This window comes from Staurois parvus, unplaced genomic scaffold, assembly GCF_062004578.1.
Source record: "Staurois parvus isolate SC_StPar_1 unplaced genomic scaffold, SC_StPar_1.0 ptg001329l, whole genome shotgun sequence".
NCBI classification, from domain to species: Eukaryota; Metazoa; Chordata; class Amphibia; order Anura; family Ranidae; genus Staurois; species Staurois parvus.
Genome location: NW_028319125.1, coordinates 1,010,286 through 1,029,216, shown reverse-complemented (window position 1 = coordinate 1,029,216; position 18,931 = coordinate 1,010,286). Strand labels below are relative to the sequence as shown.

At 42.8% G+C, this 18,931-nt stretch overlaps 1 protein-coding gene across 1 annotated transcript in view; it reads right to left on the bottom strand.

Moving 5' to 3' along the window:
• Positions 1–10,972: 10,972 nt before the first annotated feature.
• The window catches only part of EXOC3L4 (exocyst complex component 3 like 4), a 147,825-nt gene continuing 139,866 nt past the window's right edge, over positions 10,973–18,931 (bottom strand). Inside the window, exons 11-12 of the mRNA XM_089661359.1 lie at positions 17,673–17,794; positions 10,973–11,586 (exon numbers count right to left, since the gene is read on the bottom strand). Coding sequence (XP_089517485.1) covers positions 11,394–11,586; positions 17,673–17,794 — 315 coding nt within the window. The 3' untranslated portion in view covers positions 10,973–11,393. The remainder of the gene's footprint in view (positions 11,587–17,672; positions 17,795–18,931) is intronic.

Here is an 18,931-nt window from a genome sequence, read left to right as displayed (position 1 = left end):
TTTAATACGCCTGGGATTCCACTCTAATAGCAGGTCTGGATGTAATATAAAAAAGGAGAAGCCTGCTAAAAAACAACCAAACCAAAAAAAAAAGACATTGCACTCACAATGATAGAAGATTAGAAGCGGTGATCAAACTCTACAGCACAGTTGCCAAAGTCCTCAGCGCGCCCATGCGTGATGACATCACAGACCTACCTCTGCCTCACTCGTTTCTCTGTAATAGGCGTCCTCTGGGATTGATGCATATCTTTGCTGGAGCATATCGGTGGAGTAAGAGGATGAGGCATACATTCCTGAGGTGGGGACACTGTTGCTGCATCCTGCAGACGGGATCACCGTGCTGACATGAGATTCAATGGTGAGAGCGTTGGCTCTCCACTATTGAAACAAACAAAGTGATTTGTTTCCTAGGATCAATCCTGGATACTAAGAGGCTTGACCATTTAATAAAGCACCTTAGCACTGGAGCACTTTTCCAAATACAATCACTGGACACTTTCTAAAGCACTTGGATGGACTTTATACATTTTGAAATCAAGCGTTTATGCTTGTGGACTGTTGTTTTATTATTTATACCTTCACACTATTTATTATGTTTGCGCATTACTCTGGTTTTGCACAATCTATGACATTTGTATGTTCATTTACTTTGTATTATGGATATGTGATTAATTTTTTGTGAGAATCTGAGGCTTTTTAAAGGCCCGGAGTGAAAGAAGGAGAAGCCTAGACGCAGGACCGACATGACTGGGTTAAAAGGGGTTTGGCATAGTAGGAGTTGTTTGTGGATCAAATGAACAGGATTCATGAGTACTCACCAGATTGGTGGATAGGGATAGGACTGTAGTAGGTGGGGCTTCAGGGATTTGGGATGACGGAGGGTTTGGGTAGTCTTCAGTCGGAAGAAAGCTTGACCGGGACAACTTCCCACCCTCCCTCTCTTGTTGTTTTGCTTGTGCTGGTTTTTTGAAAAGTTACAGGTGCTGTGTAATGCGCAACGGATCAAATTCAAAATCCTAACACTGACGTACAAAGCCGTCCACCACACTGCCCCAAACTACATCACTGACCTAATATCCTAGTACCGCCCAGCACGCACACTCCGCTCCTCACAAGACCTTCTTCTCTCTAGTTCCCTGGTCTCCTCCTCCCATGCCCGCCTCCAGGACTTCTCCAGGGTGTCACCCATCCTCTGGAACTCCCTGTCCCAACCCATCAGATTATCACCAGCTCTCCTCTCCTTTAGGTGCACCCTGAAAACCCATCTCTTCAGAGAAGCCTACCCCACCCCATGCTAACTTGCCGACCTCCTCCACTCTTCCTACCACTCCATCCCCCACAGCTATCTCCTCCTGTACCACCATCCCCTCCCTCCTAGATTGTAAGCTCGAAAGAGCAGGGCCCTCAATCCCCTCATGTTTTGTATTGTATTGTTATTGTTCTGTCACATGTTCTGTCCCCCTTTGTAACGTACAGCGCTGAGCGAACTATCGGCGCTTTATAAATACTGTATAATAATGATAATATTCTATGTCATGGCAGCTGGTGGGGTACAAGGTCCTTGGATGTGTTTTTATTATTGGCAAAAAAGGTACAGTTGTAGGGACCCATCTGGGGTACAGCTCCCATTATTCTGGTTGGTGGTCCCTGTGATGATTGGTTTGTCTCCGAGTCGGTGTTTCTGTGGCAGGAGGCCTAATTCTGGTGCTTGAGGTAATTGCCCAACAAGGACCTTGGGGACCCCTTTAATACTGTACTGAACGTTAATATGTTGATATGTTATTTATATTTGGTTAATAGATGGCTGCTATGGCCATTAAACTCCAATTGGTGTCATGTGTGGTTAATGAAGTAACTGTAGCAGGTGTAATGGTGGTCAGGCAACATTGTCAAAACATCTTTCATACCCTAGTCAAGAATTGACAGGTTCACTCTAAAGTCTCTTCCATTTTGCATAAACTGTGAGAAACGTGTACACACAACTGGGAAGTAAGACCGTATGCATACCGCCCAGTACAGACATGTGTTGCTACATGTGCATACTGACCTAAGAATGGGCGCAGTCTAGGTGAGGAATGACAGCACTGTGCTTTCAAGATACGGGTGTAGGCAATCATTACACCGCAAGCCTTTTGTATATTCGCTCAATCCTTCCTTGCCGCTGCAAATCCTGGAAATTAATGAAGGCTTTATACATTCTTGGCACTGGCAGAGATTGTATTTATTGTATCTTGTATTTCCTCTTCATAGTTTACACAATATCACAGAATCGGAAAGATATCGGTGTTTTTGGCAGCCTTCCAGATATCACACAAGACATTGCTGGGAAGACAATTTGGGAGCTTTCCTCTCTGCTTGCCAGAATTTCTATTTTCATTTCCTGAACATGTAATAAACATTCTAAATATTGTCAAAACATCATTTCCTCCTGCTTAGTTTCTCAAAATGTTGTGAGGCATATGCTCTAATTTTGCAAAATCATGGAAATTCGAGCAATGAGATTCCCTTAAAAGATTTATGTATAAATGTGTCTTTGTCTACTTTTTTCATCCCAGAGGAACCCCTAAAATAATTTTCAGGTCCCTGGAGCCCTTACAATTCATTAATACAATTCATCAACAATATAACAATACAATTGGGGGTCAAATGGAAAAATGCCCCTTATGTTGGTGGTCAGGAAGAAGAATGCAACCCTTGAGATGTTTTGAATCGTGGGAAAAATTGCCACGATTCTGCCCCCGATTTCAAAATGCTCTCTTAAAATGAGAAATTGTAGAACCGAGGGTTCAGGTGCCATTCATTTTCATGGCACCTGAAAATGCAGTGCGGTTCTGCCACGATTGTCGCGTTATAAAATGTGCTGCAATCACATTGTCACCCAAAAGAAGTTCCAGACCTTCCCTATCTTAGCAAGAAACATTCAGTTATCTAAATGTTCCATAAATGTGTATTACGTGAAAATGTAAATTGATTGCATGTCAGAATAGGGAAGTTTATGGTTTCATTTTGACTGGAACAACAAACTGTTGGTTGCAATTATTGACTAGAATAGAAGTACTGTGGCCATAGAAATTCTAATAAATAATATTTAGATCAAAGGCTCATGGAACAATGGTGTGAATATCAAGCTGTGTGTTGAAGAAAAAAAAGGAATGTGGAGAACTTGAAATCCAGGGCTGCTATAACAAAATGATATACTGTACAGTCATAATATTGAAATGAAAAAATTATAATAATAGTCAGAAAAGAAATGCAGACTATGAAAATTGTAGCCCTTCAATACTTGATGGTGGTCAATGGAAAAGTGTCCTCTTGCAGTGGTGGACAGTGCCTGGATTATGAACAACACAGTGAAGTGCTATTTACATCGATAGTCAGTGTAGTACTTTGGTAGTGAGTAATGTGGCGATTAGATTGCTGGTCAATGGACAAGGGTCCGCTTAATGTAGTCAACAGTGGGAAGAATGTCCCTTACATTGGTGGTCAGTGGAAAGAATGTCCCTTACATTGGTGGTCAGTGAAAAGAATGTCCCTTACATTGGGGATCAGTGGGAAGAATTCTCCTTACATTGGTGGTCAGTGGGAAGAATGTCCCTTACATTGGTGGTCAGTGGAAAGAATGTCCCTTACATTGTTGGTCAGTGGGAAGAATGTCCCTTACATTGGTGGTCATTGGGAAGAATGCTCCTTACTTTGGTGGTCAGTGGGAGAAGGAAGAGGACACACTAAAGGAACTCTCCCTGAGAACCAGAGTTTTTCAAGCCTGGGCCTTGCTTTGCTAGCTTGACACAGGAACCATGCCTGAGCCAGGGGGAGGCCCTGGAAGGGATCCTCCTGATGAAACAAGGCCTAGTGAGGAGGAGGTGGAGGACCTGACTGTGGGTCCAGGCCCTGGTGAGGATGTGGATGTGTACAGACAGGATTATTAATCTATTCTTTAGAGATGTGGAAAAACATAGTTTTGAAAGCTGAACACAAATCCTTCAGAGCCAAATACTGCCAAGCCTGGAGTAAGAATCGATTGGCCATGAAGCCAGAGATGGAGGAAAAAGTAAAGAAACAATCTTTATTGTTGGAAAAGCTGTTTTGGGGAGTCGCACCAAGGGGGGTGGAGGGAATGTTGGAAATCCTAATGGTCACAATTTTGGGAGTTTTGGTGATGGGATGGTGGGTTCAGGAGGAGAAATGTTGTGCAGTTGAAGTGGGAGGGGGAGGAAACCCCACCAGTAAGGGGGAAGATGGCTGAGTTGATTCTGTAGATGGGGATTAAAGCCTGCAATGTATTTGCTTTGATCTGCCCAGTTGGCAGTTATGAATATGATTTTTCATTTGTGAAACCTGAAGGTCTTTATTTTTTTGGGAGAGATATAGGAAGTGCAGGAGCCTTCAGCAGTGGAGAGGTTTGGTGCCAAAGGTGGTTTCAAAGCAGCTTTTGATAAAATCAGTGAAGATCCTGGTCCATAATGAATCAATACCAGAGCTGATTTGGCAGTGTGGCTGCGCCGATATGGTGAGGTGCTCACCCCTCTGTGGAAGGTCCTGGGTGAGCACGGGATATGGACAGGGGCCTGGAGAGTGTCATTGCAATTGAGGGTGCTGGGCAATATGGTTCAGCACCTGCCCTGCTCAGCTTTTCTGGGGAGGGATATGCTGGCCATTTTCTGTCAGGGTCAGCCTAAGGTTTGTAATAAATGTGGAGAGAAAGGCCACTTTTCATCATCCTGTACCATCAAGAAGTGCTCACTGTGCCGAGATTTAGACCATTTGGCCAAAGAATGCATCCAGATTCGGTGCAATTTGGGCCAGCAACTGGATCATTCGTATAGTCAGTGCCCAGAGGCACTACCCAACTTGCCAGGATTGAAGGCTGAGCTGCAGAGCCTGAATAAAGAAGATGAGGCAGCTGATGCTAGGGAGTGTTGTTGCCCCCCCTGTGTCTGTTCCATCTGTTGTGTCAGATTCTGTTTTCCCTAGTAATGTCATCCCTGAGTCTGTCCCTCCTGTTCCTAGTCCTACTGCACATAGATCCTCCAGACTAGAGGAAGCTGCTGGGGTTGGGTTTAGCTCATCTTCCCTCTCAGCCTACTCCACCTCCGGTACCTGTCCCATGACAGAGCAAACATGGTCAGGAGAGTGTGGGGGTACTGGAAGGAGGTTGAGCTGATGGGGCTCAGAGAGGGGTGTCCATGTCCCATGTCTCACTTCCTGTTGAAGGGGATTCAGCTGATGAGGGGTGGGAGAGGGTCAAGAGGAAGAAAAAGAAGAGGTGGATGAGAGGAGCTGTCCTTTCTTCCTCAGAATCAGACCCAGGAGGGGTCCCTCTTGGCAACACCTATTCAGTTTTGTCAGGTGACGAGATAGAGTCTGATTTATGAATTTCTTTATCATCTATGGATAAGAGGGAGTCACATAGCTTGAAGAGAACTGTTTCGGGTGATGAAAGTGTGGTAGAGGTTAAGAAATGACGTCCCCAATCACCCTGATGGCAGTTCCCACTCCCTTAAAGGTGGCAACCATTAATGTCGTCAGCATTAAATCTGCAAGAGCTCGTGATACGGCCTTATTTTTGCTCACTGAGTTTGATGCTGAGATTTTATTTTTGCAAGAGACCTGGCTCAATACATTGGCTGATGTCTAGCAAAAAGGGAGTGGAGATGTGGTCCCTCCTTTTGGTCTCTTGTGGCTGAACCTTGCAGCAGAGTTGTGGTCCTTTTTGCCGGTATCTCTCTATGCAAGGGTCTACAGCTGTTTTTTCCAACTGTTATGAGGAAATAGGCTGAACCTGATCAAACGCAATGTAACTTATCTGTCCAGGCGGGCCTAGGAATGGTCAAACCGATAGTTTTCTTTTCTTTGCTCTTTTTGAAGTACAGTCTTGGTAATATGTTAGCAGAGACCCCACCGGGATGGGTGGATACTTTTCAATCTTGGTTTAACCCTTTCCAACATTGCTCGGAAGATGGCGAGCCAGTGATAAATCAGAGTGTGTTGGTAAAGTGGAGTCTATGGACCACTTTCTGCTCCAGTGTCCCTTTAACATAGAGGTGTATAAAAGTGTGGGGAGGGTTCTGGGCATCCCCTTTCTCTATTGCATGAATTATGCAGAGTGGGTGCATGGGGCATTCCCAGATCGCTGGGACTTGATTTGGATACACTTTTTTTAGTTCGTAAAGTTGTTCGTTACTTCACATGGAGTGCACAGTGTCAGATTACCCTGCATAAAAAATTCCTCCCTGTTGAGGTGGTGGTGCATGATATTCTGGGTGAGGTTGGGAAGATTCGGGGTCTTGGGAAGGGCAGGGAGTCTCGGGCGGTCTGGATAAGGGAGTGGAGGAATATCAGACCTGACTTTGGTGAACTGTCCATCTCTGGGCAAGGGGCTCTTTTCTTATGATGTTCTTTTCACTCCCTTAGTTTTTGTTGGTTAAAATCTGCTTTTTGGGCGGCATGCATAATGGGGGCGGGCCGCGGGGTTGTTTCTTGACCTATCAGGTTTGATGTCTGGTGTAGTGATATGAGTTGTAGTAAGATTCATTTCCCCAGTAATGACACATTTCTGAGAGGTTTGCTTTTGTCTGACAGCAGCTTTTGCTATATTTATTTTAGTTTTTGTGTAAATATGTATATAATTATTTATTTATGTATATTCTGTATATTATTTTGTTTGTTGATTACAAGAAAAATTGGGAAAAATTAAAGAAAAATTGGGAAGAATGTCCCTTACATTGGTGATCAGTGGGAAGAATGTCCCTTACATTGGTGATCAGTGGGAAGAATGTCCCTTACATTGGTGATCAGTGGGAAGAATGTCCCTTACATTGGAGGTCAGTGGGAAGAATGTATCTTACATTGGTAATCAGTGGGAAGAATGCTCCTTACATTGGAGGTCAGTGGGAAGAATGCTCCTTACATTGGTGGTCAGTGGGAAGAATGTTCTTTACATTGGAGGTCAGCGGGAAGAATCTCCCTTACATTGGAGGTCAGTGGGAAGAATGTCCCTTACATTGGTGATCAGTAGGAAGAATGCTCCTTACATTGGTGGTCAGTGGGAAGAATGTCCCTTACATTGGTGGTCAGTGGGAAGAATGTCCCTTACATTGGTGATCAGTGGGAAGAATGCTCCTTACATTGGTGGTCAGTGGGAAGAATGTCCCTTACATTGGAGGTCAGCGGGAAAAATGTCCCTTACATTGGTGGTCAATGGGAAGAATGTCCCTTACATTGGAGGTCAGTGGGAAGAATGTCCCTTACATTGGTGGTCAATGGGAAGAATTCTCCTTACATTGGTGGTCAGTAGGAAGAATGCCCCTTACATTGGTGATCAGTGGGAAGAATGCTCCTTACATTGGAGGTCAGTGGGAAGAATGTATCTTACATTGGTGGTCAGTGGGAAGAATGTATCTTACATTGGTGGTCAGTGGGAAGAATGTTCCTTACGTTGGAGGTCAGTGGGAAGAATGCTTCTTACATTGGAGGTCAGTGGGAAGAATGTATCTTACATTGGTGGTCAGTGGGAAGAATGCTTCTTACATTGGAGGTCAGTGGGAAGAATGTATCTTACATTGGAGGTCAGTGGGAAGAATGATCCACTTATAGATAGTTGAAAATATCAGTGGTTACTTATCTTAGAAGCAGAAGTTGCTCATTCTTCAAGGAGCCCCCAGCAACGTCTAGAGGAACAATGGTTGGGAAAGATTGCTTTTAATGACTGTTTTCACTACTGTGTACATTTTAAAAAAAATGGCTCAATAATTAGTTCTGTGGTTACAATGCTCCTATTCTATTGAATTAATGCAACCACAAAGAAGTTCTGTTGTTGTTCGAGGAAAAATGAAACTTCCCTTTTCTCACATACAGTGAATTTACAGTTTTGTGGAAGCTTTCTGGACATCTGAATAGATTCTCTTCCATGAAATATCTAATATGCGGCACACCTTGGGTGGGGGCATGATGGGTCTCACCCAAAGTTCAATGTTGCACAGTAGGACTTTCAGTGTTGAGTAGACATGTGCAGAACAAAATCATTTGTTTTGTTTCATTTCAGTTCATTACTTAAATAATTTTGTTTAGTTAAATCCTTTTAATATGTTTTTGGAATTTGTTTACTTTAGTTTATTCGAAATAGAATTTTCCGATTTCGGTCGAATTGAATTCAATTCCACCGAATTTGGAAAATTCAAATCGGCTTTGGAATTTGAATGTATTCTGTTCGAAATTTGAATTTCAGAAGACAGTTATATTTATTCTATTTTATTCTATTCTCTTTTTTAGTTTATTTTGTATTTTTTTCTATTCTTTTCTTTTTTATTCTATTCTAATCTATTCTACTTGAACTTCGAATTTTCAGAAGATGGTTATATTCTATGTTATTCTGTTCTATTGTTTTTTTCTATTCTATTGTTTTCTATTCTATTATTTTCTATTCTATTCTTTTCTATTATCTATTCTTTTCTAGTCCTTTTTAATCTATTCTATTCAAATTCAATTATATTCTATTTGAAATTTGAATTTCGAAAGATGGTTATATGATTATATATATATGGTTCTTTTCTAATCTATTCTAATTCTTTTATATTCTATTCCTTTCTATTCTATTATATTCCTTTCTATTCTATTGTATTCTGTTTTTTATCCTGTTCTATTCTTTTTGAAATTCAAATTTTGGAACACTAATACACACAGTCTTTGAAGGAAATTAGCAATATTAGAATTTGTTTTGAATTCAATTTTGAATCGAATTTCGGACAAAATCTATTCTATTTTATTATTTTATTTTCTATTCTATCTTGTTATTCTATTCTTTTCTATTCCCTTATTTTCTATTCTATTTTATTCCTTTATTTTCTATTCTATTTTATTCGATTCTTTTATATTTTCTTCTATTTTCTTCTTTTTTATTCTATTCTGTTTTATTCTATTTTATTCTATTTTTTTCAAAATTCAAATTTCAGAAGATGGCTATATTCTAACACTAATACAACACAGTGTGATATACGAAAGGATGCCGCTCTAACCGCTCATGGGATCTTGTATGAAGATGGCCTCAGCCTTGTCTCCGCCCACACCCTCTGACGCATCAGAGGGCGTGGCCGAAGCGATCATGCTTGCTAGACTGGAAACTATTGTGGAATTCATTTTCAAATTTGTTCTGGAATTCGAATCCGCAAAATATCATTTTGTTATTTCAGATTCATTACTACTGTAATTCAGAAATTTGAATACATCCGAATAATGAAAAATGTGTCCAAGTTTCGATTCAGAACAGAACGAACTGCACACCTCTAGTGTTGAGTGCCAGGTCCCCTTCTCAATTTAACACCACCCATCCATAGGGGCTAAACCTTATACAGGAAAGGATGGACGAATGGATCTTATTACATAATGCTGTATTTGATTGTTGTAGTCATGGCCATAGCTACTCCCACAGCATCCCTTGTCTCCGTCCCCCTACCCACCTCCGAACACCATCCTCTGCAGCCAGGACCAATAAGTCCCCTTCAGCAATGACAGATTCCCCTCAGCAATAATAGACCACCAGCATCAAACCCCTCCACTCCAAGAACAATAGACCTCCCCCAGCAATATTAGACCCCCAATGTAACAATACAGTAGGTCTACCAGCAGCCAGCAACAATAGACCACCAGCATCCAAATCCCCCCCCCTCAAGAACAATATTCCTCCCACAACAATATTCGACCCCTAATGTTACAATACAGTAGGTCTACCAGCAGCCAGTGACAATAGACCACCAGCATCCAAATCCCCCCACCCCCCAAGAACAGTAGACCTCCCCCAGGAATATTAGACCCCCAATGTAACAATACAATAGGTCTACCAGCAGCCAGCAACAATAAACCACCAGCATCCAAATACCCCCCCTCACCCCCCAAGAACAATATACCTCCCCAACAATATTAGACCCCCAATGTTACAATACAGTAGGTCTACCAGTATCCAGCAACAATAGACAACCAGCATCCAAATCCCCCCCCCCCAACCCAAGAACAATAGACCTCCCCCAACAATATTAGACCCCCAATGTAACAATACAGTAGGTCTACCAGCAGCCAGCATCAATAGACCATCAGCATCCAATCCCCCCACCCCCCAAGAACAACAGACATCCCCCAACAATATTAGACTCCCAATGTTACAATACAGTAGGTCTACCAGCAGCCAGCATCAATAGACCCTCCAACAACCGGCAACAATAGACCACCAGCATCAAAATCCCCCCCCCAAGAACAATAGACCTTCCCCAACAATATAAGATCCCCAATGTAACAACACACTAGGTCTACCAGCAGCCAGCATCAATAGACCCTCCAACAACCAGCAACAATAGACCACCAGCATCAAAATCCACCCCCCCCAAGAACAATAGACCTTCCCCAACAATATTAGACCCCCAATGTAGCAACACACTAGGTCTACCAGCAGCCAGCATCAATAGACCCTCCAACAACCAGCAACAATAGACCATGAACATCAAAATCCACCACCCCCAAGAACAATAGACCTCCCCCAACAATATTAGACCCCCCAATGTAACAACACAGTAGGTCTACCAGCAGCCAGCATCAATAGACCCTCCAGCAGCTAGCAACAATAGACCCCTCCCTCAACCGTAGATCCCTCCCAGCAACAATTTTCCCCTAGCAACACAAGATCCCTCCAGCAAAAAAAGATCCCCCCACCAGAAACAATAGACTTCCCCAGCAACAAAGTATCCCCCAGTGACAATAGATCCTCCAATAGATACTCCAGCAAACCCCAGCACCCCGTTCAGAGCTGGAGGTGCCGGAACTGCATTCCCCCACGTTCCTGCTGAATAAAGTCCTGATTGGTTGTAAAGGTGATGGCCTGCCTACATCATGGCAAATCATGACATTGATTCAGAACAAGCCACGGTCCAGTGCTCGTGGCACCCCAAAGGAACCCTGTTTTTTAAAACCACTGCTAAGGGACTCTTAAAAAAAAGGGCCTGGCATTGGCCTTTAATACATTTGGATTTTTTTTTTTTCAATTACAGTATTACTATAGACTTAATCAGCAGATACCAAAGAATTCGTAGAGATGTGACAAAATAAAAATACTTTGTAGTTATACTCTAGAATATATGCATAGCTTATAATATTTTATTCTTTGAAAATCAGTCAGTCGGTCAGTGGCAGTATTATTGTAGTTTTTGTCTTGAATCACAGATTTCAAAGTTCACAGCTTGATATTGCAGGGGCGATAGCCTGCAGGTGTTCCCAGGTTCGCTCTTCCCAAAATTCTTCTGTTTTTAGAGTAGAAGAACTTTCATGAAATGCTCGGCAGTTGAAAGTTCTCCAAAAAGTTCCATTTGGGAAAAGGCTTTCATTGATGGTTCTCCGGTACCGAGTGATCATTGATCAAATGGAGCTTTAAAACTGCAGGGAAAACAGGCGACTTGTGTGAAGCAGACTATCTCGGAGAACAGTTTATCCTGTGGCTCATCTGCAGGATGGTGGTTTTTCTGCAGCTGATGGAAATGTTCCAGAAGCTTTCTGCTGCGCCCGGTGCCTTGAACGTGTAAAATACACAAGATGTGTTCCTCGCTGCAAGAAAAGGAATATGCAGTTAAGTATTTTTCTAGTTTTCTCAACCTCCGCAGATAGGGCCACATTAAACTGAGCTGTTCAGCATCTTTACATATTAGTAGCCCAGTAAAGTCTTCATGGGATAAAAGGTATTCACATAGACATTACATACCCCACAAATTAGAGGATTATTCCCCATTCCAGGATAGTGGGCAAAGCCATGCAAATCATTCCTTTATTCCCCAGCCAAATGCCCACCCAGCACCACTGGTGTATACTTCAAATATAAGCTCATATATTGCCTGCTCTGTATATCATTATTGTGTTGAGTAGTGAGCTATCTATTGAGTGTTCACTGCAATTGCAGCTGTTTTTATTTATTCCTTTCAACCAAAATAGGGAGTGTTTTGTTAATAAAGATTTGCCATAAACCACTGCAGAGTCATTTTAGCTTCCTGAAGAACACCAATGAAGGTATCCTCCATTCTCCCTTTGATACACATATGCTTGTAAGTCTGTTTATAATTTGTTAAAGTTATGATATATCTAGGTTGCATTTCAAGGTATTTAATGTGATTTTAAGGTAGCTGTTTTCAAGATATGTGTTCATTGTAGCATTTGTAAAAGACATGTTACAACCATATTGTAACTTCAGTTTATGTGGCTGTATTGCAGTTTTACAGAACTATTCACATAAGTAAATATAGTTTTGAAATTAAACACAACACTGCTTATGTCTTTTGTTAGCCAACAGTTGGCTAACCATTAGTGGAACAGCATAGAACCATTAATTCCAAATGGCATACAGCTGTTTAAGGCTTTTTGGCCATCATCAGTGCAGTGTATGGAAGCCAAGGAGTCTATTGAGTAGAGCTTAGGACCCAACAAAAACAAAAAAATTATCATTATGGTTACTCTCTGCTCCCAGCAATTAAATAAAATTTCCCTGGAACCATCAGTTTAGCAGCTGATGTTGGGGATACAGAGGGGACTATGTACTCATATTTGGGATCAGGTATTGGACTGCCTTGACAGATTGATATAGAAGAGGCTGGAAATTTAATTTGTCTGTTGGGAGCTGCGGCAAAGATGATTACTCTGCTGTCTCCCGAAAATAAGTAACTAGTCCCCTCTCTATCCTTGGCCCTATTGCAGAACTGTAGGGGCCCGGGGAACTTTTGTTTATTCTCTGAGAGCCATGACCTGTGGTATTACTGTGCATGCATGTTGAGTTGATGCAGCATGGTGTGGCAGACAGTAAGCCCACATTGCCCATTATGCCAGAAATGATGTAATAAATAAGTAGCTCAATAGCACAACCAGACTCAACCCAACCTGGACCACTTACAACAGTGCAGTGTAGCCAACAACATCTGCCATGAGGAGCGGAATGCAACCAAGCTGGTCCAAGCCAAAGGGGAAGATTCTGAAGAAGGTAGACGTAGTCCTTGCTCTCTCCCTACTGTCCCTATAGTGGCCACTTCCATAAATCTCGTCCAGTCCCAGGATGAGAGTCTTAAATAAACTCTGACTGACCCAAGATGGCCGTGAGGGTCATATGGGACATGAGCATCCAACCAGATCACTGCCCCGTTTTACACCGAGGAAGTCATAGAGAAACTCAGTTTCCCTCAACTTCCTCTCCCAGCTGCATTGTCGCTGCGGTCGAGCGCCACCCACAGTGGAGAATACAAACTGCACCTGCCTACATGCGCTCAAAGGTATTTAACTCTCTACCTCGATCTGTCCGGCTATCACCTACTCTGGCTGGCTTTAGGCGATCCCTGAAAACTCATCTCTTCAGCAAAGCCTATCATGCATCACTTCCATCAGTTCATCCCCACAGTTATAACCTTTTTTAACACTTGCCCCACCCTATTAGATTGTAAGCTCCTATGAGCAGGGTCCTCTTAATCCTCTTGTTTTGATTGTATTGTTGCTGTATTGTCTCCATTTATATTGTAAAGCGCTGCACAAATTGTTGGCGCTATATAAATCCTGTATAATAATAATAATTTAAAGAGTCACCTCTCTGCCCTCTGGGCTCGCTGAATTGATAGAGCCTAGGCTTGGTACAGGAAGGCCTGGTATAGGAGGGCCAGCCCTTTCCCTCTATTGGCCACCCTGAACTAAGATGGTGCTCTTCCGCTGGAGAGAAAAGCCGATAAAAGCATGGTCTCCCCAGTGTAGTCACAAGCAGCAATTCAAACATGATAGATATTACAATTTATCTCAACCTGTCCAAAGGTAACAAAAATATTTTGGCTGCAGTTGCTATATAAGGAGGTTGTCAGGGTCAGGAATGCTATTAAACTCAATAACTTAATTGTTTTTCTTTTTTTAGTATAGATATATTTAGACTTTTTGATCTTTACCAGTAGCTGTTTCCTTAGCAACTCAATTGTCATTTTTTACCTATTTTAATATAATTCCAGGTACTACATGTTTTTTAACTCAAAGTGTGTATAGCTTTGCATAGCAAGCATTCCAGCATTTGACACTTGTGTTCAGAGCAAAACGACAGGTACACTTTAATTCCCCCCTCCCCAGCAGCACATACTCATCTTCCTATCACTTCCTGCCACTCAGTTCAGCTGTGACAAGCAGCGACTCTAGGTAAGCTATAAGGGCTATTATTACTGCTGTTCTCCGTATGGTGCAAAGTTACTCCATGCCCAAGTCTCCAGTGTGCTTCCCATTCATTAAATTCAGGGTGGAGAATGCGGGCTGCCAGGAGTCACTTTAGTTGATTACCTAAAGTCCACGTAAAATGACTTGTTTATCTAAGACTATGCTGTCCACAGGGTGACAACGCTTCTGTGCGATTATACTGGGGAATGAACAATGTTGTCACGCTGCTAAAAAGTGTAAAACTAATCGATATACTGGCAAGTATTTTAAATGCATACTTTTCCTTTCCATAAATTATTTTTGCTAGAAAATTTGACTACTTTACAAAAGTCAATTCCCTAGTCTGGCCCCTCCCTCCTAGCTCTCCATAGTCCTCTCCTCTACTGGCAGTGCTGGCCCAGCTCCTCCTGCCCTCCTCTCACTTTCATACATAATCTTTTATATAGCTGCCAGCAGAAGAGAGAAAGGAAATATTATAGAGTGTCAGGAAAAAATTGCCAGACAAAAATTGTACGGCCAAACTAGCGGATTTTGTAGGCACACTATTGTATACAAATATCACAATTTATTAACATAAAATAATCACAAAGAATTTTTTGGAACAAAAAATACACAACCCCCTAACACAACAGGGGGAAAAAAAAGAATAGTACATTGCCTATCCCTTAACCTATGACACATAACATGTCACCTAAAGCATAGATGTTGATGCCAAAAGTAAGATTGAGAAAGCAGTCAACATGTTTCGCCTATATATCTGGCTTCTTCAGGACCGTAACTTCTGTGTAAGGGAGAGCAGTACTACTATATATAAAATATAGAAAGATTTTATTTATATATTTTATATAATAGTACTGCTCTCCCTTATAAATAGGCTAATCCTTCAGATTGTAAGCTCCATGAGCCAGCCCTCCTATTCCTTCCGTACTGAAATGTATTGTAATTGTATTGTCTCCCTTATATTGTAAAGCACTGAGCAAACTGTTGGCGCGATATAAATCCTGTATAATAATAGTAATAATAATATATAGGCAAAACGCATTGACCGTTTTCTCAATCTTGCTTTTGGAATCAACGTCTATGCAATAATGTACCCCTACTCATTTACATGGGAGAGGGGGCTGGATCTGGGTTCCCCTTGTTAAGGGAGATTTCAGATTCCGATAAGCCCTCCACCTGAAGACCCCCACAACCACCACCCTAGGTTATGGGGAAGAAGCCCTTGTCCCCATCAACATGGGGACAAGGTGCTTTGGGGAGGAGAGCCCCCCCTACCCCAAAGCACCCCCCCATGTTGAGGGCATATGACCTGATATGGTTCAGGAAGGGGGCACTCCCCTCCCCTTTCCTAGCCTGTCAAGCTGCATGCTCAGATAAGGGCCTGGTATGGATTTTGGGGAGGACCCCCTCGCCATTTAAAAAAAAAAAATTTGCGTGGGGTTCCCCTTAAAATACATACTGAACCCAAAGGGCCTGGTGTGGATTGGGGGGGGACCCCCGAGCTGTTTTTTTTTCTCAAATTTTAATTGCCAGCAATTCTTTTGTTTACATTTAGCTGTCAGCGGGGAAGTCCGCTGACAGCTGATGAGTCATCGTTTGTTAAGGATGTGGGCCAAGCAGCTATACACTGCTAATCCCCAGCAAAATGCCAGCAAAAAAAATGGGAAAATGCTGGAGAAAAGCTCATATGAGCGTGATTTATCCTGTGTTTTTTTCATCTCCTAGTCTGCTTGGAGCCTTAAAGTGCATTTATTCTTTAAGACCATAAATTGCAAGTGTTACCCCCTTCTCTTGATGTCCAAAGTACATTTTTTTACTTTTTTTTTTGGTTAATGTTTAATCTTTTTCTGCCTATAAGTGATTTTTCTCTTTTCAACAAACCAGGAGTTTTACTTTAACCACCTCCCGCCCACCATATAGTCCAATCACGGGCGGAAGGCGGTTCTCTCGTTCTGGGAGGACGTCATATGACGTCCTCCCATTCTCACCACGCATGCGCGGCTCCGGGAGCACGCAGTGCGGTGATCGGTGGTGCACTGTGTCCCTCAGACACAGCGGATCACCAATCCACGGAAAGAGCCAAAGACGTTGGCTCGGTCATGTGATCAGTCTTGTCCAATCACAGCTGATCACATGTAAACAGGGAAATGCCAGTTATCTGCATTTCTCTCCTCTCGAGCTGTCACGCTGACAGCTCGAGAGGAGAGGAGAGCCGGAAACCGGCATTCCACGGAGGGGACATGCACACTGATCATCAGGGCACTGATGATCAGTGTGCCCTGATGATTAGTGTGGCCCCAGAAGTGTCACCTGTCAGTGTCCATCAGTACCAGCTGTCAGTGCTGAACAGTGCCATGCGCCAGTGCCCATCAGTGCCACATCAATGCCACATATCAGTGCCTACCAGGGTACATCAATGGCACTTATCAGTGCCCATTTGAGCTGCCTTTCAGTGTCACCCATCAGTGCCAGTCAGTGCCACCTATCAATGCCAATCAGTGCCACCTATCAATGCTGCCAATCAGTGCCACCTATCAGTGCCAGTCAGTGCCATCTATCAGTGCCCGTCAGTGCCGCCTATCAGTGTGCATCAGTGCCGCCTATCAGTGCCCGTCAGTGCCGCCAATCAGTGCCAGTCAGTGCCGCCTAACAGTGCCAGTCAGTGCCACCTAACAGTGCCAGTCAGTGCCGCCTATCAGTGCCGCCTATCAGTGCCCATCAGTAATGCCTGTCAATGCCCATCAGTGCCACCTACCAGTGCCTCCTCATCAGTGCCCATCAGTGCCACCTATCAGTGTCCATCAGGGCAGCCTATCAGTGCCCATCACTGCAGCCTCATTAACGCACATCAGTGAGGGAGAAAAATCACTTATTTACAAAATTTTATAACAAAAACTAAGAAAAAATGTTTTTTTTCCCCAAAAATTTCAGTGGTTTTTGGTTTGTTTAAGAAAAAATAAAAAACCCAGAGGTAATTAAATACCATCAAAATGAAGCTCTATTTGTCGCAAAAAAAATTATAAAAATGTCATATGGGTACAGTGTTGCATGACCGCGCAATTGTCATTCCAAGTGTGACAGCGCTGAGAGCTGGAAATTGGCCTGGGCAGGAAGGGGGTATAAGTGCCCTGTAGGCTAGTGGTTAAAGGTCTATTTATAAAAAAAATCTGCTGTGCAAATGTCTCAAGCATTTGCACAGCCATCTTGAATAATCCCCATGATTTGTCTAATATCTTTATCTTCTATGATCATCAGTCCCACCTAGTGGTCATAATGCAGTATTTTCCTGATGGTGTGATTTCTGGAAAATATTGCACTATAGCCACTAGATGGAGCTGACGATCATAGGAAATAAACATATTAGACAAATTACTGCAATTATTGTAAATGGCTGTGTGCATGTTTGGGACATTCATAAAGCATTTTTTTTTAATAGATCATTAATTTTGTGAAAGTACTCAGTATTGATTTACCTGACATCTGGGTAAAGGTGATGCAAATCTTCCAGTTTAGATTTGATTTCCTCCTTTTTCTTTGACCCAATGATTTCGGAAATGCAGTGAATTACTTCATACAGGCCCTCCCGGTCTGATTCCTTAAACAAACAAAAAATATATGCAAATCAGAAGCAACTAAAAAAAGCCACGAGTATTATGTGATAACCCTTCCTGGAATTCCCAGGAGCTGGCACAATGCAGACATGTGACGCCCTACAGCCCGAAGGGTTATCCCAAGCAGTGCCAGGAAGAATGAATAGTCACGTTCAAGACCATAACAAACATTTCCTTGTCTGAGCATCAAAGAGAAACGTTTAGGCAAGTGGAAGAAAAAAAAAAGAAAATTAAATGCAGCTAAAATGTAAAAACATCTTTCTCAAATTTCTTGGTATCTCATTAAAACCTTTTTTTCTTGGCTTTAGATTTCAGAAAAGTTTTTGACAATGCCTTAAAAATGTAGACCCTAACTTTTCTACAGTTCTGGTATTCTAGACAACTGCCATTTTTTTTCTTGTAAAATACTTATTTGATCCTTTTTTCATTCTTTGTTGTATCTCGGTGCTGCTGATCTCCTCCAGCCTCTTTCAATCACTTCCTGCCTACGTGTACTCGCCCCATCATAGGTAGAAAAGCATTCCACAGGACGGGTTTCATGATGGTACTCTCAGTGGATCAGGCCTGGATAATGTGCATCGGCAGAGCCACTTGTAACCTCCACTATGGGAGTATATGACACAGGAACACACCTAGGCAGGGGCGGACTGACCATTTGGAAACTCGGGCACTGCCCGAGGGCCCGGGGTCAGTAGGGGGCCCCATGAGATGCCCCTGGTACCTTTTTCATAGGCTTTTTTGAGTTTGGGCAAGGACGCAGGGGCCCCATGATCCCCTATTGCCTGGAGGCCCCATGAGTTGTCAGTCCACCCCTGCACCTAGGAGATACACTATATTGCCAAACGTATGTGCACACTCCTTCAAGTTATTGATCTCAGAGGTTTCCAGTCAAGGCCGCTATTAGAGATCTTTTAGCCCCTACAGACTACCTAACAGGGCCCAGGCCCCGTGTAGCCTTCCTGACAGTTCCAGCCTGCCATGATAGACTGATGTAGAAGAGGAGGCCAGAACTTCAATTTAATTGTTGGGACTTCCGGCATGGGGGATTACTCCGCCTGCCCTCGAAAATGAGCGAATGGTCCCCTGTCTGTCCCAATCCCCTCTTCTGAACTGATGGGGCA